The sequence below is a fragment of the Garra rufa genome, chromosome 21 (genome assembly GCF_049309525.1).
Source record: "Garra rufa chromosome 21, GarRuf1.0, whole genome shotgun sequence".
Lineage (NCBI taxonomy): Eukaryota > Metazoa > Chordata > Actinopteri > Cypriniformes > Cyprinidae > Garra > Garra rufa.
The window spans coordinates 33,467,076-33,490,747 of NC_133381.1; the positions used below are offsets into that span (position 1 = coordinate 33,467,076).

The 23,672-nt window shown below is 35.0% G+C and overlaps 1 protein-coding gene across 4 annotated transcripts in view; it reads left to right on the plus strand.

The window, feature by feature from the left end:
* The window catches only part of dtnbb (dystrobrevin, beta b), a 75,960-nt gene that overhangs the window by 14,812 nt on the left and 37,476 nt on the right, over positions 1 to 23,672 (plus strand). For 3 of the 4 annotated variants that reach the window (XM_073826516.1, XM_073826515.1, XM_073826513.1), the window contains exons 7-10: positions 1,332 to 1,486; positions 1,609 to 1,714; positions 1,855 to 2,021; positions 6,791 to 6,915. In XM_073826516.1, the coding sequence (XP_073682617.1) occupies positions 1,332 to 1,486; positions 1,609 to 1,714; positions 1,855 to 2,021; positions 6,791 to 6,915 (553 nt within the window). The remainder of the gene's footprint in view (positions 1 to 1,331; positions 1,487 to 1,608; positions 1,715 to 1,854; positions 2,022 to 6,790; positions 6,916 to 23,672) is intronic. The other variant, XM_073826514.1, reaches the window with a different exon arrangement.

Consider the following 23,672-nt stretch of genomic DNA (forward strand, 5'->3'; position numbering starts at 1 on the left):
AAAATAACAGATCGTTTCGCTAGATAAGACCCTTCTTCCTGGGCTAGGATTGTTTAGAGCCCCTTGAAGCCGCATTTAAACTGCATTTTGGAAGTTCAAACTCGGGGCACCATAGAAGTCCACTATATGGAGAAAAATCCTGAAATGCTTGCCTCAAAAAACATAATTTTATGTTAAACCTTGAGTACCTATAGTAGTAGTAGTAGTAGTACTGCATTCTTCGTATCTTTAAAAAGTCTTTAAAAATCTTTTAAAATGAAAGATACAGCTTTACGATTCTCTACGAAAACAGCCGAGCTCCTGGAGGCGTGCCGTGGGCGGAGCTAAAGATTGATGAGAACCCGTATGCCGACAAATCACAGACATTTGATGCCGTTTCACTTGCCATCTGCAGTTCTGAATCATGACCGGTATCTTTTATAGCTGGGACCGCTCCATCTTTCAGTATCAAACGATGTGCAAATCCAGCGTCAAACTGGGCCTTGTTTTAAAACGTTCGTCAACCAACACACTTGCAAAACTCAGTTTATGCCCCGAAAAAACAAACAGCATCCACTGTTCACGTAACCAGAAGCTGAGCAAGGTTATCTTTGCCTTACAACCATAACCACACTTCTTTAGAGACATTCTTCCCGAGTGAATCCCCTGCAGCAGTGCAGCGCGTTTATGGGACACCGCTCTTGCTCTCCCGGAAAAACGCGCCCGCGCACACATTGACCAGAGCGAGCCCAAGAGCGCGCCCATCAGTGCACTGCACGGGACTTGCTAGGAAAGAATGTCTCTAAAGAAGTGTGGTTTTGGTTGTAAGGCAAAAATAACCTTGCTTAGCTTCCCGAAGAAACCAGCGTTACAGCAACAGTAGATGCAGTTTGTTTTTCGGGGGCAGAAACGATGTTTTTGCAAGTGTGTTTGTTGACGAAAGTTTTATAAACAAGGCTCAGTTCAACGCTGGATTTTCACATCGTTTGATACTGAAAGATGGAGCGGTCCCAGCTATAAAAAAAATCCCTTTCATGATTCAGAACTGCAGCTGGTAAGTGAAACGGCATCAAATGTACTAATGTATATTTATGTACTAGTGGTTTTGCTGGCTTAGCTCCGCCCAAGGTGCGCCTCCAGAAGCTCGGCTGTTTTCGGAGAAAATCGTGAAGCTGTATCTTTTTATTGTAAATTTATTAAAATAAAGACTTTTTGGAGATATGAAGGATGCAGTACTACTCTATAGGTACTCAATTAACATGAGATTGGTTGAAACTGTGTGTGTTATGCCCCCTTTAAATATTTATCCCTGACTTGATATACAGTAACTTAGAATCACTTCTTTCTTTCAGATATATTTTCCCAGATATCAGACTCAAATGGGGTGATGGTCTTTGCCAAATTTGACCAATTCCTGAGGGAAGTCTTGAAACTTCCCACGGCAGTGTTCGAGGGGCCGTCATTCGGCTACACCGAGCACTCTGTGAGAACATGCTTCCCTCAGCAGGTGAGTACACTAATCTGCTTCAAATAGCAGCAAGAGTCCCTTTAAAACGATCAGGATCTCATTCAACCTGTCTCGGAGTTTTAGAGGCTTTCACTAAGAGTGTCTTATCTGTGCTTTGCCAGAAGAAGATCTTGCTGAATACATTTTTGGATGTGTTGATGGCAGATCCACCCCCGCAGTGCCTCGTATGGCTACCTCTCATGCACCGACTCGCTAATGTAGAGAATGGTACGTGCTGGGCTTGGATTGTACGTGGGTTTTTTTGTATCTTATTTCCCATCGCCCACTGCGTCTGGACACCTCACTTCGCAAAATACGGCTCATGAGGTTTGCGACTGTCTGAAACCCTTTGTCCTGCTGTCCCACAGTCTTCCATCCAGTGGAATGTTCGTATTGCCGGAGTGAGAGCATGATGGGTTTCCGGTACCGCTGCCAGCAGTGCCATGGCTACCAGCTTTGTCAGAGCTGCTTCTGGCGTGGTCATGCCAGCGGTCCCCATAGCAACCAGCACCAGATGAAGGAGCACTCCTCATGGGTATGTAGCGTTAGTTCACCCAAAAGTGGAAATTCAGCCTTCATTTACTGTACTCATGTCGTTCCAAACCTGTATTGTTTTCTTTCTTCAATGAAACACTGTTTATTTTGCTTATAATCAAAGTAAATTGTGCTATAAAGCAGCGTTGTTTTCGTCAACGATGACGATGACGAAATCATTTCGTTGACGTCACTTTTTTTCATGACGATAACGAGACGATGACGAGATAAAAATGGCTCGTTGATGACTAAAACATGACGAGACGTGTGTGAGTTTTCGTTGACGAGACGAGAATAGACGAAAATGTTAGTGGTTGGTCCGTCAGACGTTTAAAATGCTTGACATTTCCGCTTTTTGTGCATGCCAATTAAAACTTAAAAAGTATCTGACGCTATGGCAAGCCGTTTTAGCATTAAATACTCTTTGCTATACTAGTATGGCAAGCCGTTTTAGCATTCCATCCTTGTTTGTCTTTTATGTTCTAAAACATTCCTTCATTATTGTAATTATTGATGAAAATAGTCGATCCGGAAGCTCACATTGTGTTGAACTATAGATCTGCTATTTTCAGAACTTATAAGTGACACTACCCAACAGCAAAATACTTACTGACCTACATTAATTTGTTAAAAGACTACTTTTTTCCCTTTTTTTGACTAAAACTAGACTAAAACCTTTTTGACTTTTCGTCGACTAAAACTAGACTAAAACCTTTTTGACTTTTCGTCGACTAAAATTGGACTAAAACTATCACATATAGAAGTGACTAAAATTTGACCAAATCTAAGAAGCATTTTAGTCCAAAAGACTAAGACTAAGACTAAATCTAAGATGGTTGTCAAAAACAACACTGCTATAAAGGTACATCATTAGAATACTTTACATTCATGGTGTTCAGTGGCTTTGTTAGAGGAACAGACCAAAATTGAAGTCATTAATCACAAGAGATCTCAGTTATGCAGTTTAAAGGGTTAGTTCAGCCAAAAATGAAAATTTTGTCATTAATTAATCACCCTCATGTTGTTCCAAATCTGTAAGACTTTCGTTTATCTTCGGAACACAAATTAAGATATTTTTTGATAAAACCCAAGAGCTTTCTGACTCTGCATAGACAGGTAGTAGGTAGTAGGACATTGTTAAAATAGTCCATGTGACATCAGTGGTTCAGCCATAATGTTATGAAGCAACAAGAATACTTTTTGTGCGCAAAAAAAACTAAAATAACTAACTTTCTTGGCCTTGAAGGTGTCAGAAAGCTCTCAGATTTTCTCAAAAATATCTTGATTTTAAAGGTCTTATAGGTTTGGAATGAAATGAGGGTGAGTAATAATGACTAAATTTTCATTTTTGGGTGCACTATCCCTTTAAGGTTTGAAATAGTTCTCTCACATTTTTAAATATTAATTCACATAATTATTAATTATACATATTATTAATAATTAATATACTGTTTTAGTGTTACGTGCAAGTGCACACGACAGAATAATCCAAGCAATACATCTTTAATAATAAATCTAACAGTAATACACTGGGGATATTAGGAGTTAATGCAATACAACCGCAGAAACAAACAACAAAACCGGACGAAACACAGGGCTTAAATGTGTTATATGTCTTAAATGTCTTAAAGGAACTAATCAACTAAGTATAGGCACACAGGAAAACTAGGTCAAATGATAGAAAAACAGAAAACACATTGGAACAGAAAACAGAACAGAAACGTGACATTTAGTTTTATAATATAACAATCCTAGAAATATAGACATACACACTACTGTTCAAAAGTTAGGGCTAAGAATTTGTAATGAAGTCTACAATAATAAAGTCTACCGAAGAATACTGAATTTAAAGGGATAGTTCACCCACGAATGAACATTAGCCGATTATTTACTCGCCCTCAAGGCATCCTAGTTGTATATGACTTCCTTCTTTCAGACGAATGCAGTTGGAGTTATATTAAAAATTGTTCTGGCTCCTCTAAGCTTTAGAATGGCATGGGTGGGTGTTTCTCTTCAACAGTCCAAAACAAGTCCAATAAAGTGCATCCATCCATAATAAAAAGTGTCTCACGTGGCTCCAGGAGGTGAATAAAGGCCTCCTGTAGTGAATCAATGTGTTTTTGTAAGAAAAATATCCATATTTAAAACTTAATAATCACTTTTCTCTAGTTTGCACTAACAGGGCTTAGAAGTACAAAACAAGGATTTGTAAAGAAAAATGTCTGAGGTTTTCGATATAAGCCTAGAGGAGAGGAGACTTTACTAAAGTAAAGAAACTTTGCTTCCTTTGCTCCTGTAAACAAACATTGGTTTGTGCGAGACTCAAGAAAAGTGATTATTATGTTTTAAATATGGACATTTTTCTTAAAAAATTCATTGATTCGCTACAGGTGGCCTTTATTCATCCCCCAGAGCCGTGTGAGGCACTTTATTAGACTTGCTTTGGACTGTTGAGGAGAAACACCTGCCCATTGCCATTATAAAGCTTGGAGGAGCCAGAACAATTTTTAATGTAACTCTGATTGCATTCGACTGAAAAAAGTCATATACACCTTAAATGTCTTGAGGGTGGGTAAATAATGGGCTTGTTTTCATTTTTGGGTGAACCAACCCTTTAATGAAACAATACAATATGAAATAATGTAATGTGAAATATTATTACAATTTTAAATAGCTATTGTTTATCCTACAAATGTAATTTATTCCTGTGACTTTAGTGTCACATGACATGATCCTTGAGAAATCATTCTGATATCCCCATTTGTTTCCTAAGAAACATTTCTTATTATAAGTGTTAAAGAAGACCTATTATGCCCCTTTTTACAAGATTATCTAAGTCTCGGGTGTCCCAAGAATGTGTCTGTGAAGTTTCAGCTCAAAATACCCCACAGATCATTTATTATATCGTTTTAAAAATGGCTATTTTAAGTTGAAGCAGAAACAGGCTGCTTTTCGTGCATTCATCTTTAAATGCAAATGAGCTGCTGCTCCCCGCCCCCTTTTCTAGAATAGGGCTGTGCCTTTACAGCTTGTACCTCAAATACTATGCTAAAAACATGTTTGATTTTGATCATCATGTCTATCAGTCTGAAATCAAGTTTTTTAAACCATATTAGTTCAAACTTCTGATATAATGTTCTCTGAGCGCACTAAACTAGTACTAACAAGTACTAAACTCTCTTTCATGTCTTATTGCGCTTAAACAGTCAAATACACACAAGTTTATGTTAAAAACACACAGGAGTTACAAAAACAGTTGGTTATGTCTGTGAAGGTAAACAGCTGGGAAAGAAATTGCATGTTTATATTAGATCTGTGTGGCAGCAGTGTAATATACAGTAAATAAACCAATAAATCCACTACTCTCTTGTCTCCTCTGAGGCTGGGACTCAAAATAGTGTTATGTTCTCGCCTGGGCAGCCAACAACACGACAGTTTTTTTGCCATGGCGTTAGAACTGCTAAACTGTTGTCGCTTTCAAAAACAAAATGTGCAGATTAAGGGGCAGTAATATTATAGTACGATCTGCTTTCTACCTCATGGAGGGAACAAAATCTGAGCAGCTCATTTTTTCAGATGCTTGCAGAGAAAAGCCTACCAAAACAGTTCCTTTTTCACATTTTCTGGGTTGGTAGATGCACCAAGAACCCGATAATAGCACTTAAACATAAAAAAGTCAGATTTTCACATGTCACCTGTAATACACTTGGAATAATTTTTATTTCAGGTTCCTCATTTGTTTGAAAGAGGAGTGTTTTGTAACATTATAAATGTCTTTACTGACACCTTTAATCAATTTAATGCATCCTTGCTGAATAAAAGCACTTTTTAAAAAAAAACTTTTGAAAAGTAGTGTACATGTTTATATCAAAATTGTTTGTCCATGGGCGAGGGATGGATGAGCGGCAAGTATTTAGTTTTCCCGTTAAACGTCATTCGTCTCTAATTCAGGATTTCAAGGGGTTCGTGCTTTTCAGCGAGTGAGTTATATTGATTACATTTTTAATACTCAAGCGTCGTTTCAAAGCTCAGTCACACTGCTGGAAATTACAGCTTGGGAAACGATTCGCACTGCCTCCCAAATCCAATTATAAGAATTTTCCTCCCTCATTCTTACCACCATGATAAAGTTTTTTTTCCAACCAGAGAGCAAGGATTTCGCTGAATCAAAGAGAATTTTTCATTAACTTCAAATAACAGATATCACAAAAATCTTTACATTAAATTATATAAAATGTTCAAGCTTCACATGGGAAGTACATCTGCGACTTTTTATGTATGCATTCATTCTCAATTATGCTATGAACTGCATATATGTGACCCAGCACAGGTATATTTGTAGCAATAGCCAAAAATACATTGTACGAGTCAAAATTATAGATTTTTCTTTTATGCCAAAAATCATTAGGATATTAAGATCATGTTCCATGAAGATATAGCAAAACTTAATGTTTGATTAGTAATATGCATTGCTAAGAACTTCATTTGGACAACTTTAAAGGCGATTTTCCTCAATATTTAGATTTTTTTGCACCCTCAAATTCCGGATTTTCAAATAGTTGTATCTCGGCCAAACCACACATCAATGGAAAGCTTATTTATTCAGCTTAATTTGACTAAATTGGCCCTTATGACTAGTTTTGTGGTCCAGGGTCACATATTTGAATTGCATTTGATTTTAATAGTGCATTTAAGTACATGTAAGGTGTTTTGGGGTTCTAATCAGTATTTATTTGTAACTTTGTGGGATTTTTTTCACCCATTTTACAGAAGTCCCCAGCAAAGAAGCTCAGCCATGCCATCAGTAAATCTCTCGGCTGCATGCCGATCGGAGAGCCGCCTCACCCTGTGTTCCCAGAGGCAGCGGAAAGACCTCAGGACCTCGCACACACCACGTAAGTCCTTTGGAGTGCTTATCCAATCGCATTTCTCTCTGCTTTCTCAGCTCTGTACGACATATTCATCTCATACCATCATTTCCAAGTAAGAGCTCGCATTTCCTACAGACAGGTCTTACAGCTTTAAAGTGCTACTGTTTTTTAATAAGACTTTCCGTGAAGATTTTAAATTTATATAACACTCAGGTTATAATTGTAATCACGTCCTCTTGTCTGAAATTCCACAGTATTTGTTTCTTATTTCTATAGAGCGAGAGCGAATATTGATCTGCAGATCTGTCATGGGAAAGAAATGTAATTAGGAAATGCCAAGAAGAAAGATATTGTGTGTAAAAATATATGGGTACAGTTTTCTCATTTACTGAATTATAAATATCGGGGAGCTGAATCAATCTTGCCAGACCTTCGCTCTAAGGAACAGGCCCTGGTCTATAAGTACTTTCATTAACTGACACATGAACTCGGGGATTGATGAAGACCATAAAACTGCAGAACATATGTGCCCTCCACTGGAGGGAAAGTGTAGCAGATTTACTGCGTTCATTTATTTGTCTGATAGAGCACCAGAGTTGTTCGATTATAAACCATATAAAGTATTAAGAGCTCGGATAACAATCGCATGATTTTGTAATATCATGCTTATAGTGTTTGAAGTGTCAGTCATAGTTTTAGTGTTTTGATGATTAGTCGCTATTTTGTTATATTCACCAATTTAGTCTAGTTTATCATGATATATGTGACCCTGGACCACAAAACCTTAAGGCGAGACACTGCAGGTGAATAGGGTAAAAAAAATAATTGCAAACATTTTTTGTATTACAAGTTTTCTAAAATGTTAAATATTTTTATATTGTTTAAATATGCAAACGAGGCATTATTTAATGAAATATGTGCTAATTTGCATACATTTCTAGTACAAAAATCTAAACACTGGATGAAGTCAGTTTCAAATTTATTTTAAATTTTTTTGACATATTAGAGTCAAATGTTTTTAGAGAGGGGGTTTGGTTATCTCATATTGTCACTCCATAATTAAGAAAAAACTTAGAACAGACTTTTTACCATTAAATAAAATCAAGCAAATTATATATCAACAAATCCCTCTGGAAAAACCTTCAGGATATAGACAGGAATAAAAATGTAAAGTTTGGTGTGTGTAAGTGCTACTGAAGTGGAGATTTATGGCTCAGTGTAGAAGAAAAAACTCATTTTGAGAAAACAACCTTTAAAAATATGGATTGTAATTGAAATCTGTTGACACAAATAGATAAAAAGAAACACTTAACAGTGTCTTTTGGGTGTTTTCTTTCCATTAGTCTGAAAAACACTTTGAAACACCAAAAAAAAGCCCTAACTCAAACTTGACAGTGCATGAAAAAACAGTGTTTTTGCCTGCAGTGTCTCCCCTTAAGTAGCACAGGTATATTCGTAGCAATAGTCAAAAATACATTGTATGGGTCAAAATGATCAATTTTTCTTATGTGCCAAAAATCATTAGGATATTAAGTGAAAATCATGTTCCATTAAGATATTTTGTCAATTTATAATGTAAATATATCAAAACTCATTTTTTGATTAGTAATATGCATCGCTAAGAACTTCATTTGAACAACTTTAAAGGCAATTTCTTAATATTTTGATTTTTTTGCACCCTCAGATTTTACATTTTCAAACTATTGTATCTTGGCCAAATATTGTCCTATCCTAGCTTATTTATTTAGCTTTCACATGATGTATAAATCTCAATTTCCAAAAAATAGAAGCTTATGACTGGTTTTGTAGTTCAGGGTTACATATACTTTTAATTACTGAAAATGTGCTAAATAACCAAACTTTCAAAAAAAATTAATAAACAGTAAATTTAAAATAATGTATGTTTATAGAAAGAAATAATACTTTCATTCATCAGTGACACACTAAATTGATCAAAAGTGACAGTGAAGACATTTAGAATGGTACAGATTTATGTTTCATAACATTTTGTTCTTTCAAACTTTTTTTTTCATCAAAGAATATTTTTTTGAAGGCACCAAATCAGCATATTAGAATGATTTGTGAACATGGACCACAAAACCAGTCATAAGGTTTAATTTTACAAAACTGAGATATATATATCATATGAAAGCTCAATAAATAAGCTTTCTATTGATGTATAGTTTGTTAGGATAGGACAATATTGGGCCGAGATACATCTATTTGAAAATCTGGAATCTAAGGGTGCAAAAAAATCAAAATACTGAGAAAATCACCTTTAAATTTGTCCAAATTAAGTTCGTAACAATGCATATTACTAATCCAAAAATTACATTTTGATAGGTTTACAGTAGGAATTTTACAAAAAATCTTAATGTAACATGATCTTTACTTAATTTCCTAATGATTTTTGACATAAAAGAAAAATCAATAATTTTGACCCATACAATGTATTTTTGGCTATTGCTACAAATAAACCCCAGCGACTTAAGACTGGATTTGTGGTCCAGGGTCACATTTCTAAAGGATCATGTGACCATGTATTTTATTTTACATTTTGCATTGATGGTCACTGTTAATATCTGACCTTGAGGAAGACGTGTCGCCAGCATCATATCAGTCAAAACTCGCATGGTGTTGTTTATGAAGTGAAAAAATGTGATATAAAAAATAAGATTTACCGGTCCTTAGATCCCATGCAGGCAGGCGGTCTCCTATGGGGACTAAAATAATGGCTGAAGTGCACAGTCATGCTCCAGTGGCATTTCTGAGTTGGCAGAGAATAGCTGCACTAAAACTGATGGAGTTTTAAATTTAATGGAGGCCGCTGATAGTACCTGAGGCGCATCCCCCCCGAGGATCCCGCTCTGTATCTTTATAGAGATATACAAGCTTTTTAAACCAAATGTTTCTCTCAGACATTCCCATTGACCCTTTCTGTCTGAAACAAAGAATGGTGGATGACTGCCAGCAAGACACTGAACATATTTTTGGACCTTTTCGTTTATTTTTGAGTCACCTTAATCAATACCAAAATTGATTACTTATTTAATGCACATAAGATTTGCCTTTGTAATCCTTTAAATGTAATTATTTTCTCTGCCTCTTGTCTTTACTTTTTAACTGATGCCAGAATACCTCTATACTTCTCAACCTTTGCCCTTCATCCATCAATCACATGCATCATAATCTGAAAACCACTGGATGGAAACTTAATCACGACAGAGAACAATCATTATTTTTAACCATGTCAAATAATGATTTCACCACCCTATGTAAACCTGAGAGAAAGAGATCAATTGAGAAACTAAATTGTATTGGTCTGTGTCAGTGCTCCTTTTCCTTACCTTCCTTTTGCTGGAGAAATTATCCAACTGAATGGCCCAACGTGAAATACCCTGACATCTACAACTATTTGTGTCCTTAAATGCTCATTTTTTGGGGTCGACAGCTTGTAAAAACATAGTTCTGTGTTTTTTAGCTTGTTTACTGTACACCTTGTCACATAGCAGCTTTTAGACATTGTTCTGTTTTGGTTAAAAGTCAGAAATAACAAGGAGGCAGCTTCCCACAATACAAAGTCAATGGAGAATGTGGAATTGCTTGTAAAATCAAGTTTTTTGATTTCTAGTTTTATTTACATATTAAAGAAACTAATCTAGATTTTATTTTTACATTATTTTAGCTTTAATATTTATATTGTCAATGCCCTAAAGGGAATACATTAAGAAATGCAGCTTTGCAGAGAAGATTTTAGGCTGTTCAGCACAGAAAAATCTCTCAATAAAGATGTTTATAAATTCATCTCCTTTTAAAGACAGTCGCACTTACAAAAAACATAAAGGACAGCACATATGTATCATTCACTATATTTGTAGCAGTAGCCAAAAATACATTATATGGGTCAAAATGTAAATTTTTCTTTTATGCCAAAAATCATTAAGATATTAAGTAAAGATCATGTTCCATGAAGATATTTTGTAAACTTCCTGCCATAAATATATAAAAACGTAATTTTTGATTAGTAATATGCATTGCTAAGAACTTAATTTGGACAAATTTAAAGGCGATTTTCTCAATATTCAGATATATAGATTATAGATTTTCAAATAGTTGTATCTCAGCCAAAATATTGTCCTATCCTAACAAATCATACATCAGTGGAAAGATTATTTTTTCAGAATTATAGAATCTAATCTTATTTATACAAATCTAAATTGAAAAAAAAAATAAAAAATAGACCCGTATGACTGGTTTTGTGGTCCAGGGTCACAATTTTCTGCCAGATTTGTTAGTTGCCTGCTATTATTATTCCTGTTATAGACATAATCTGTAGCATTTGTGTTGATTGTGATGGTTTTGCACAATTAAAAGGTATAGATATTTAGCCTTAGCCTTAGATATTTTCTGAATATCTTAAAGTTATCAAGTTCTATGTTTAATCTGTGCTTTTAAATGTTGGTTTACGAATACATGCAGATCTTGTGCTTTGTATTCAACATCTAAACTCTATTTGTTTTCAAACTTGCTGTTAAGATCAAATATGTATTCAAATATGTTTCCTTAGATCTGTTTTAAATTGGATTCTAAATACAATTTTGCTTGTAAATCATGAAAAAGTGTTTAAATTTTACCGTCTTATTACCACCTGGAATGGATTCAGACTTGATAAAATTGCCTCTGGACTCACTGTGACCGAAGGGCACATTTGCCAGCTCGTGTTCTGCTGCCAGCGTCGACTATTTTTAGTTCCCAAATTCAGATTGCTAAGCAATTAAAACTGCTCTTGAAATATCCCTTTGTACCACTCGAATAGCATCAGCTTCAAATGGTCCTCGTGTGAAAGACTTGTAGAAATTTATTTTCAAACACTTCCTATTTATGGATAAAGAGAGCAAGAAGCTTTCGTAATGCTTTATTTAATTGGCCACGCAACAATTAGAGAAATGAAAGAGTTGAATGAGTGGAATAGATGAATATCAGACCTTGATTACAATGCGAAGCACATTTTCACACATTTAAAGACATGAAATGGCATTCTCAACCCATTTAACTTCTGTAATGTGACATGTTTCAGAATCAATCAGGATTTAAATGAGAAAATTATGTAAGTGACAAGGAAAATCATTTCAGAGGTTGAGCACGTTAGTGCAGTTTGATTAAAGTCTACAAAGACATACATTTTTCTCCTTTAACGTGCACACATAAATCATTTACAACAAGACGGTTAACGTGTATTAAAAAGACTGCATTGAACATTAATACTCAGTTGTTTGACTCCTCCCCTTCTGTCACATATTGTCTTCTCAACTTATCTAAATGCAGTTTGAGGTGCCTGTGGGCCACTCAATCACTTTAGTGCTAAATCAATCTCAAGCCTCCAGCGTTTGCTGTTTACTATGACTCTGGAATGTAACAATGCCACTTTTATGGAGTCTAACAGATATTATGGTCTGTTTCATTGAGCGTCTCCCTCGGCTCAGACAGAGATTTATGCATTCTTATATTGAGTATTGAAGCAAATGGTTCTGTTGTGATAAATCTCATCAGTAGTCATATTATATTAGTTGTTGTACTTGCTAAAGCACATACACTGCTGCTCAAAAGTTAAGCTTTAATGGTTTTGAATGCAAAGACGTTTCTTATGCTCATCAAGGCTGCATTTATTTGATCAAAATACAGAAAAACTGTAATATTGTGAAATATTATTTCAATTTAAAATAGCTGTTTTCTATTTGAATATATTTTACAATGTAATTTATTCCTGTGATACAAAGCTAAATTTTCAGCATCATTACTTCAATCTTAAGTGTCACATGATCCTTCAGATACATTCTAATATGCTGATTTATTATCAGTGTTGAAAACAGTTGTGCTGCTCAATATTTTTTTTAACCTGTGATATTTTTGCAGGATATTTTTGTTCAATAAAAGGTTAAAAAGAACAGCATTTATTTAAAATAGAAAGGTTTTATAGCAATATACACTACTGTTCAAAAGTTTGGGGTCAGTACATTTTTATTTTTTATTTTTTTTTTAAAGAAATTAATACTTTTATTCACCAAAGATGTGTTAAATTAATAAAACGTGATAGCATAGGTTTGTATTGTTCATCCAAAATTTTCGCACATTTTTCGCGTCTTGCGAAAAAGTTCCCATAGGTATGTTTTCGTCATGAGACCAGGTAGGGAAATACATGCGTCTACCTACATTTTGGCAGAAAATGTACCTGAAATTAACAATTTTTATTCCTTTTCACACAAATTATGACTAGAGGTCATAATTAATAAAGTATTGATTAATAAAGGCTAATTTTTAAGCAGTTCCTTGTGAAGTACTATGTTATGTTATCAAAACACTTTTTTGTAATTTGATAAATTAAATTATGACATTTGCATGACATATCAGCTCTATATATATGGCTTTTCTGACATGGTAAACTTGCTCGGTAGCGCACCTGGTACAGCATTGGATTTGCTATGCAGAGTCATGAGTCACTATAGGGCTCAAAGACTTGAAGCAAGATAAAAAGGAATGTTTTTTTTTCAGCAAATGTGTGTTTAACTGATGTTTGTTACTTGAAGTGGTTCTGTTGTGGAAAAATCTCATCAGTATTGTGATATTCCTCTGGGATTTTTTTGCAAGGCACAAAATACGTACCTCCATGTATGTTTTGTGACGTATTCAATGTGAAATGTCTACTGGGTGGCACTAAAAGAGTGTCTGTTTGTTTTTCCCCGGAGCAGATGAACGTAAATATGGTTTACGTTTTATGTGACGTTGGTTTTGTATGTGTCACTGCAGATCTGACTTGAAATGTCCATTGAGTGGCGCTATAACTCTAATGCTCCATGATGTTTTAAAATAACGTACCATCTGCACTACACTAACCTACCGGATAGTATGTATAAAATGAATGTGATGTAAAAACGCAATCATAAGCATGCCGTTTTAGCTTATTTTTCGATCTCTCATTTTTTAGCTCTTTCATCACAATTCATGTTTTTCCACAGGATTTGTACCCAAGGATTCTGCATCCTAAGTCCAATTACGTGCCAGCTGAGCTACCGAGCAAGCTTATTATGTCCAGAAAGTGAAACATTGGAGCTGTAATCATAACTGTGTACAAACATTTACAAGCGTATATCCCACATCCCTCTATATATGGCTTGTCTGATAAGGTAAACTTGCTGGGTAGCGCACCTGGTACAGCATTGGATTTGCTATGCAAAGTCATCAGTCATTAAAGAAAGGGCTCAAAGACTTGAAGCAAAATAAAAAGTAATGGTTTCTTCAGCAAATGCGTTTTTAACTCAAGTTTGTGTTTGTTAAAGGATTAGTTCACTTCCAGAGCAAAAATTTAAAGATAATGTACTCACCCCCTTGTCATCCAAGATTTTCATGTCTTTCTTTCGTCAGTCATAAAGAAATTATATTTTTTGAGAAAAACATTTCAGGATTTCTGTCCATATAATGGATATGCATGGTGCCCCCTAAGTTCAGTTTAAACGCAGCTTCAAAGGGCTCTAAACAATCCCAGCTAAGGAAGAAGTGTCTTATCCAGCGAAACGATCGGTTATTTTCTAAACAAATGGACAATTTCTATACTTCTTAACCTCAAATGCTTGTTTTTGTCTCGTTTCTGCGTAGTCTGTGTAATCCGGGTCAATACAGTTTGGGTATGTCGAAAAACTCCCATTTCGTTTTCATCTTCAACTTCAAAATCCGACTACAATGCTGTTTTACCTTTTTTTGCAGAGACGAGACGAGCATTTGAGATTAAAAAGTATATAAATTGTCAATTGGTTTGGAAAATAACCAATTGTTTCGATAGATAAGAGCCTTCTTCCTCTGCTGGGACCATTTAAAGCCCTTTGAAGCTGCATTATACTGCATTTTGAAAGTTCAAACTTGGGGGCACCATACATATCTATTATATAGAGAGAAATACTGAAATGTTTTCCTCAAAAAACATAATTTCTTTACGACTGCTGAAAGAAAGACATGAACATCTTGGATGACAAGGGGGTGAGTACATTATCTTTAAATTTTCGCTCTGGAAGTGAACTAATCCTTTAACAAACACAAACTTGAGTTAAAAACACATTTGCTGAAGAGACCATTACTTTTTATTTAGCTTTTTACATTTTGGTTCTAAATTGAACCAATCCTTTAACACTATCGGTTACGTTTAGTGTAGATGGTAGGCGACAGAGCATTAAAGGGGCCATAGACTGCCTTTGTTTTTTATTTTGTACTGTTCCCTCAGGTCCACTCAGGTCGTCAAGATTTTTATATCAAAAACATCATAATTTAGCAGTAATAGGCTATTTTCTGTCCTATTTTGACCCCCATCATAAAAACACTCTGGTTGAAGGTGTGGCGGATTGTAGACTGTGATTGGCTAACACTTGTGTTAAAAACGCATAAGTGCTTAGTACATATCAAACGATCGGTAATAACAGACAAAGCAATAGACCACATAATAAAAACAGTTACTCACACTTGTGTGGTGTGACATTACTGTTGGATCCAATATAGTTGGCACAGCATTGTCTTTTAGTTTTCAATCTCTTTGCAAATCTTGCGTCCAATTGTGCCTTGTTTGCTACAGTGTACTCTCATGATTTCTATTATTTGATACTGAGCTACATGCAATCAGTTTTGGTTAGAAACAGAAGGTCATACAAATCAGTATCCTCATTATTAGAGCTTTGCCCCATCGTGACCATCTCTCGGGTAGCTGGCAGATCAGCGTAAACATGTCTGACTGTCCGTTACTGCCCCCCACAATTGGTCAGCATAGTGTTCCTGTTGGCTTTGACCTCAAGGTGACATCCATCAACATGATCCTCCACATCCCACTGTCACAAGCTGCAGGCCGCCTCGTCCTGATTGGCCGTGGCAGAGTCAGAGAAAAGGAAAATCATGTCTGCTCGGCCCTGTGAATCAGACAGACACAGGAACTCTGTGGACAGCCTTGTTGTTGTTGTTTTAAGTGAGAGGGATTTCTTTGATGAACTACTGGCGTGTTGTTTTTCTGACAGCTGATGGCATATGAAGGCATGCCTTTCAGATCTTCTGCTGTTTGACAGATGGACTTCTTTAGGACATGCTGAACCATAGGCAGGGACAGATGTCTGTGACTAATTTGCAGAGGATATAAATGAAACAAAATGGCACAAAGCATATCGTTTCTTGAACCACTGACAGAATGTTCGTGGGTTGTATGTATGTTAAATAGGTCAATGACTAACGCTCAGAGATCTATTACATCTTTCAAAAATACAATTCATACGTAAAGTGACTTGATTACACATCTTCTATGATTAAAATCCATTATAAAACTTCTGAAAAACTTAATTGTCTTGTAAAACATGCTCTAACAATCTTAAGGAAATAATTCTTATAAAAAGTAGTGTCATAGTTTTTATTTATTCTTTATATGTTATCCATAATACACTTGAAGTCAAAAGTTTACATACACTTTGCAGAATCTGCAAAAGGTCAATTTAGTTTACCAAAATAAGAGGGATCATACAAAATGCATGTTTTTTTTTTTTTATTTAGTACTGACCTGAATAAGATATTTCACATAAAAGATGTTTGCATATAGTCCACAAGAGTTTGTTTATCCTGGCCACTGTTCCCACAAATCCTTTGGGTTTTTCAGTATTTTTTTGTATTTGAACCCTTTCCAACAGTAACTGTATGACTTGAGATCCATCTTTTCACAGTGCGGACACCTAAGGGACCCTCACTGATGCTCCAGAAGGGAAAAACAATGCAAGACAAGAAAAACTATGTAAGAGCCAGGGGGTGAACACTTTTTAAATTTAAAGATTTGGGTAAATTTGACTTGTTTTGTCTTCTGGGAAACATGTAAGCATCTTCTGTAGCTTCTGAAGGGCAGTACTAAATGAAAAAAAATATGATTTTTAGGCAAAATAAGAAAAATCTACACATCTTTATTTGGTTCAAAAGTTTTCACCTCCGGCTCTTAATGAATCATGTTTCCTTCTGAAGCATCAGTGAGCGTTTGAACCTTCTGTAATAGTTGCATATGAGTCCCTCAGTTGTCCTTAGAGTGAAAAGATGGATCTCAAATCATACAGTCATTGTTGGAAAGGGATCAAATACGCAAAAATGCTAAAAAAAAAACAAAGAATTTGTGGGACCTGAAGGATTTTTCTGAAGAACAGCAGGCAGTTCAACTGTTCAGGACAAACAAGGGACTCATGAACAACAATCACTAAACAAAAAAACAAAAAACACAACTGTGGATCATTCAAGTAACAACAGTCATTTTTTTTAAAATGTAACTATTATTTTGTATGTGAAACATGTTATTAATTTGTAAAAAAATATATAATTTATTAAAATGTCATTGTTACAATTGTTATACACTTGTTTAGTTGTTCCTGTTTAATTATGGTTTAGAACTTAAAAATTCAAAAAACAAAATACTACTGTGTACCAAACCCTTCTTTGGAATAAAATGAGTCATGAAAAATAAGACCAGTGATGTAGAAAGTCAATAAGGTCAATTCTGATTTCATGTTTATTTAATTACAAACTTGTTTACCAAATGTGCATATGCCATTCCTCTTTCTTTTTGCTTAATCAGAATGAATCAATGTAATGTTGCTGAAACAGACAGTGACTGTTATAAACAGCCAAGGTCATATGACACTGATGTTTCACTGCAGATGTGCAGCGTGGGCCCAGGACCAGAGGCATAAACCGGGTGGAAGCCAGGACATGCATTGATAACTTTCAGCTGAGACGGGATATTAGATGCTCCATATTTCTCCCGCTCGGGCTCTGTGAAAGTACTCACTTCACTGTAATTAACCAGAGGAGAAGAGCGCCTGTGAACGGCCCTCGATGTAATTCATTTGACCTCATAAAAAAGATGTGAGCGTGATTTTCGCCTTCCTCTCTGAACTGGATGAATAAATCTTCATTCTTAGCACGTCCGACATCTAAGACTTGTCAGTCTCCGGCTTTGAATCAAGAGGAGTCTGCTAATCAAAGTTTAGGAGACGGTTTCATCCTGGTTTGATCTGCTTGACGAATTTGAGTGGTTAGAGATTAGCTAAGATGTAGTATTTGTGGTTCAAATTAGAGCTAAAGAATCTGGATCCAGAGATTGAGAGTGATGGGTGGCACCTGTTAGCAGTGGGTTACATTTTAAGATCATATTGCACCATATGCACATTGATTAGAAAGATACATCTAATTAGAAAGGCATCAAAGTTGTTTAACGCCGCTTCTTTCTTTTTTTTCTTGACAAGAAGTGGGTTTATTTAGTCGCAGAACTTCTTTATGGTCACATCAAACGGGAGACTTTTCAGACACGCACTCAAACTTCACTTTAGCGCCAGGCGCTAGTCAAACGAGCGTGGAAAACATACAGGTGACGAGGAGGCTTCAGTAGAACAACAGTGAGATGGTGTGGTCAGATGAGATGTTGTCAGGCCATATGTCAGTAAAAAACAATTTACCAATGTGGTGGCGTGCGCTGTAGCCTGTATCATTTCATATTAAAGGGCGAATGAAACTACGAGCATGTGTGTCAGATCACGTTCAGCAGGGGCAGCTCTTAAAGTAATAGCAGCCAAATAATCTAATATCATTTGTAGCTTTAAGGATTCATCTATATTTAATTTAGAATATAGTGTTTGATCATTTTATTCAATATCTGTATATTTTCTACTTACTGAAGGACACAAGTAAGTAATGGGTTTATGTAAAGATTGTTTTTTAGAAGTTGCTGTATGCCAAAAATCATTAGGATAGTAAGTAAAGATCATGCTCCATGAAGATATTTTGTAAATTTCCTACTGTAGACCTTTCAAAACTTTTTTTTATTAGTAATATGCATTGCTAAGAACTTCATTTGAACAACTTTTTGGCGATTTTCTCAATATTTAGACTTTTTTCACCCTCAGATTTCAGATTTTCAAATAGTTGTATATCGGCCAGATATTGCCCTATCCTAACAAACCATACATTAATGCAAAACATACTCCTATCTTTGTTTTATTACCTACTACTAACGTTTTATATTTTTATGTATACAGACCCATTTACATTATATCAACAATAATAAGTGATATTATAAAATATTTATATTAAAATTAAATCATTTAAAAGAAACCTATTATACCCTTTTTTCTATATGTAATATAAGTCTCAGATGTCCCCAGAACGTGTCTGTGAAGTTTCAGCTCAAAATACCCCAAGATCATTTATTATATCATTTTGAAAATGCCTATTTTGAGTGGAAGTGCATGTGCATGTCTCTTTAAATGCAAGTAAGCTGCTGCCCCCTGCCCCTTTTCCAGAATAGAGCTGTGCCGATGGATACTCTGCTAAAAAACATCTGTTTGGTTTTGATTATCATGTCTATTGCGCTGAAATCTTGTGTTTTAAAGCCACATTAGTTTAAACTTCTGATATAGGGTTTTCTGAGCGTACACGTCTGAAATATATGCACAGAAAGTGGCTCTCACACAGCATGTAAGTACTAAACTAAGTTCTCTTTCATGTCTTATTGCGAGTTAATGTTAATGTTAAAAACACACAGGAGTGACAAAAACAGTTGGTTGTCAGTAAAGGTAAACATTTGGGAAAGAAATTGCATGTTTATAATCGATATACAGTACAGACCAAAAGTTTGGACACACCTTCTCATTCAGGTGTGTCCAAACTTTTGGTCTGTACTGTAGATATGAATTCAACTGAAAAAATTTGTGAAAAAATATCTTTCAGGTGGTCAAATAGCAAATAGCAAATAGTGGAGCTCTGCAGCCACCTACTGGTAAAAGTTAAAAAAAAAAAAGTTTACACTAAACCAAGTTTACACTAAACCATGTGAAATTTTCCATGTTATCCCCATGAATTAAAGTTAGAAATGTGGGTCTTTTATAAAGTGAATTTTACATAAAAAATCAGTTTTTGTATAAAAACCCATTTAAAAAATATTTATTTATTAATTTATATATATTTAAAAAATATCACTAACCCACTGAAAACTGCACAAATGTAGAGTAAAAACTTTAATAAACAGAAAAAATATACAGTACAGACCAAAAGTTTGGACACACATTCTCATTCATTTGAATGAGAAGGTGTGTCCAAACTTTTGGTCTGTACTGTATGTGGTAGCAGTGTAATATACAGTAAATAAATTAATAAATCCACTGTTCTCTCGTCTCCTCTGAGGCTGGGACTCTAAATAGTCTTTTGTGCTCATCTGTGTAGCCAACGACAGAACGGTTTTTTTGCCATGGTGTTAGAACTGCTACACTGCTGTCGCTTGCGAAAACAAAATTGCGGCGTTGTGGGTGGAAACATGCTGATTAAGAGGTGGTTATATTATAAAAAGATCCCCTTCCTACATCACAGGGGGAGCGAAATATGACATGCTCGTTTTTTCACATGCTAGCAGACAAAGGGTTAGCAAAACAAAGTTGCTGGGTTGTTCTTTTTCACGTTTTCAGGGTTGGTAGATGCACTGGGAACCCGATCATAGCACTTAAACACGGAAAAAGTCAGATTTTCAAGGTAATTCTATGTTCATTGTAATTGTTTTGTGTTTTTTTTTGTCTGTGAATGAACCTAACTCTCTCTCACATCTATAAAGACATCCCTAGGAACAACTTTTGCATCACCACCTCTTCAACAGAAATTTCAGGACAATTACTACCGGCCTTTTTCACACATGAAACCCATTATATTTAGTAAGTGTGCCAGATTACCTCGTCTAGTAAATGTACTACATGTGCTTTTCACACACAATGGCTTTCCGTTCTTTATCCGTATTGCTTCCATTCACACATCAGCGGCAAAATGCCATTTGTCGGAAATGACCTTTAAACACTTGTAGCATTTAGCGTCTGTCTATTTTGGTGACATTTCTTTCCACAACGTAGATAATCGTGTTTTTATTTTACATTATAGGTCTACAACTAAACAAAATGGAGTAACTAGATCAGTTCTTTCAAAACTTTATTGAAAAGTATTGGAAATGACTGTATGAAGCATGTCTTATAGGTGTCTAATTATACAGAACTAATTCAGACGAGCTGCCAACTAGTCAGTCTTGAAAATGTAGATTTGCTCTAAGGTATTAGACTATTGTTTGTGTGTAGGATGCATTGTGTATAGTAATTGTGTCTTTCTTTTAGAAAAGAGGGGATTGTTTGCTCTGGATTATGACTAATGTGGGTGGCTGGAAACAAAGATTGAAGAAATCTAAAGGGAAGAATATAGCATGTTTTTGAGTGGCTGAAAGTACTGTACGTGCGTCTCAGTCGAGGAGCCGCGAGGCTGGAAGAGAGAGAGAGAGAGAGAGAGAGAGAGAGAGAGAGAGTAAGAGTGTGTCTGGATCGTCACCGAGTCACGTGACTGTCAGGTTTCCTTGGAGACAGCAGCAGTGTTGTGCATTGAGATGCTCCTTCAGTTGAGCACAGAACAGGACAGGCAGCTGGACAGAGCGGTCACCGCTTACGTCTCAGCGCTTGACAGACGGCCACTCTTTGCCTTGCGGGAGGTGAGTGAGTAATTGCATAGAACAGAAGCGCTTTGCTCATTCAAAAATGAGTCTTTTGTGTTTTTAACGTGCAGTTGTAGTAGACGTCTAGCATGTTGTTGGGGATTTTCTGGCCATGTGTTGGATCACTTTGCTCGATGCTGGTAACTGTTTCCTTCAAGGTCTCAGAAGGATGCCACAGCTCGGCTGCTCGGATTGCAATGTGACGGCATTTCACGAGTCGTGTGACATGATGCTAGCAGCCTCAGGGAACATTAACATTAGGACGTCTCAGTAATGCAAATGCGCCGAACCTCAGAGCGACTGAACTAAGAATCGACATTCCTTGGATGTTTCCTTTCATTTGAAGAGACTGTGTTTTGGATATTAGTAGACAAATGCTTTGAATTTCCATCCCAGAGTCATGGAAAACCTGGGAATGTCAAGGAAATTTTAAATGATGCTTTTCAGACTAAAAAGTCACTGAAAAGTTTAATATAGATTTTCCTATGTGTGCTTAACTCTAAATTTTAGCTTTTAAGTAATCCCTATTCGATATTTATAAATAACTAGAAAAATTATAGAAGATTTTTTTATAGTTTTCAGTCAGAAATTGCTAGCAAATTTCACAATTATTAACAAAGAAACTGTAAGTAACACATTGAATACATCCAGTTTTAAAGTAGAAATAATGAAATTGTATTTTTTCGTAAAATGAACTCCAATAATAGTTTAATTGACAGTTTCACAAAAAAGTACAGTAGTTTCAGTATTTTGGATTGTAGAAGACAAATGCCTCAGATTTCCATCCCAGTGTCATGAAAAACCATGGGAATATCAGGGATTTTTTAAATGATCATTTTTAGACTAAAAAGTCACTGGGAAGTTATGGAAATTTTTCTGACATGTGTGCTGAACTCTTAAGTTTCAGATTTTAAAAAATCCCATTTTGTTATTCATAAATAACTAGAAAAAGTATGAAAATGTATTATACAAGAAAAAAAAAACATTAAATAACTAGACAAAAAATGATATAGAAATAGTAACTCATAGTAAATAGTAACACTGAATTAAATATGAAAACGTAAAGTAGAAATAATGAAATTGTATTTTCTTGTAAGATTCACAATAACATTTAAAAAAAACATACAGTACTTTTAGTATTTTGGATTGCAGTGAACAAATGCCTCAGATTTCCATCCCAGAGTCATGGAAAACCTAGGAAAAAAAATATGATTTTCAGACTATGGTGTCACTGAAAAGTTATTTTTTCCTAACTATAAATTATGAAATTTTATTAAAAAAGATTTTTATTAATAGATTTTGAAAATAAACATTAAATAACTGGACTAAAAAAATGGTATAGAAACTGTTTTAATTTAGAAATTGATAGCAAATTGAACAAACTGTAAGTAACACGTTGAATTCAACACAAAATTTTAACATAGAAAGAATTAAATTGTATTTTCTTGTAAAATGTTCTCTGATGATCTCTGATATTTACAGATTCACACAAAAAAATGTATTGTCAGTACTTTTGATTGTAGTGGACAGATTTCCATTTAGGAATGTCATGAAATTTTACAATGATGATTTTCAGACTAAAAAGTCACTTAAAAGTTATGGAAATTTCTATTGTTAATATAGATTTTCAAGTTGTGCTGAACTCTAATTTTCAGATTTAAAAAATCCCTGTTCATTATTTATAGATAACTAGAAAAATGATGCAATATAATTATTATATGAAAGATAAACATAAAAGAAAAAAAAATGGTATAGAAACAGTTTTCACATAACGTGTTCTCTAATAATCTTAGTTTTATTTACAATTTTACAAAAAAAAAAAAAACAGTATTTTCAGTATTTTGTATTGTAGTGGACAAATGCCTCGGATTTCCATCCCAGAGTCATTAAAAACCTGGGAATTTTAGGGAATTTTAAAATGATGATTTTCATACTAAGAAGTCATAGTAGTATAGACTTTTCTATTTGTGCGGAACTCAAAATTTCAGATTAAAAAATCCCTATCCATTATTTTTTAAATAGCTAGAAAAATAATGGACAAATGATGAACATTTATTAAACAAGGAAATTAGGAAAAATAAACATTAAAATGTTTTGCTTATAAACAGTATTTTTACTCAGAAATTGCGAGCAAATGTCACAAATAATTACAAAGAAACTGCAAGTAACACATTGAGTTATACATCAAATTTTAAAGTAGAAAGCATGAAATTCTATT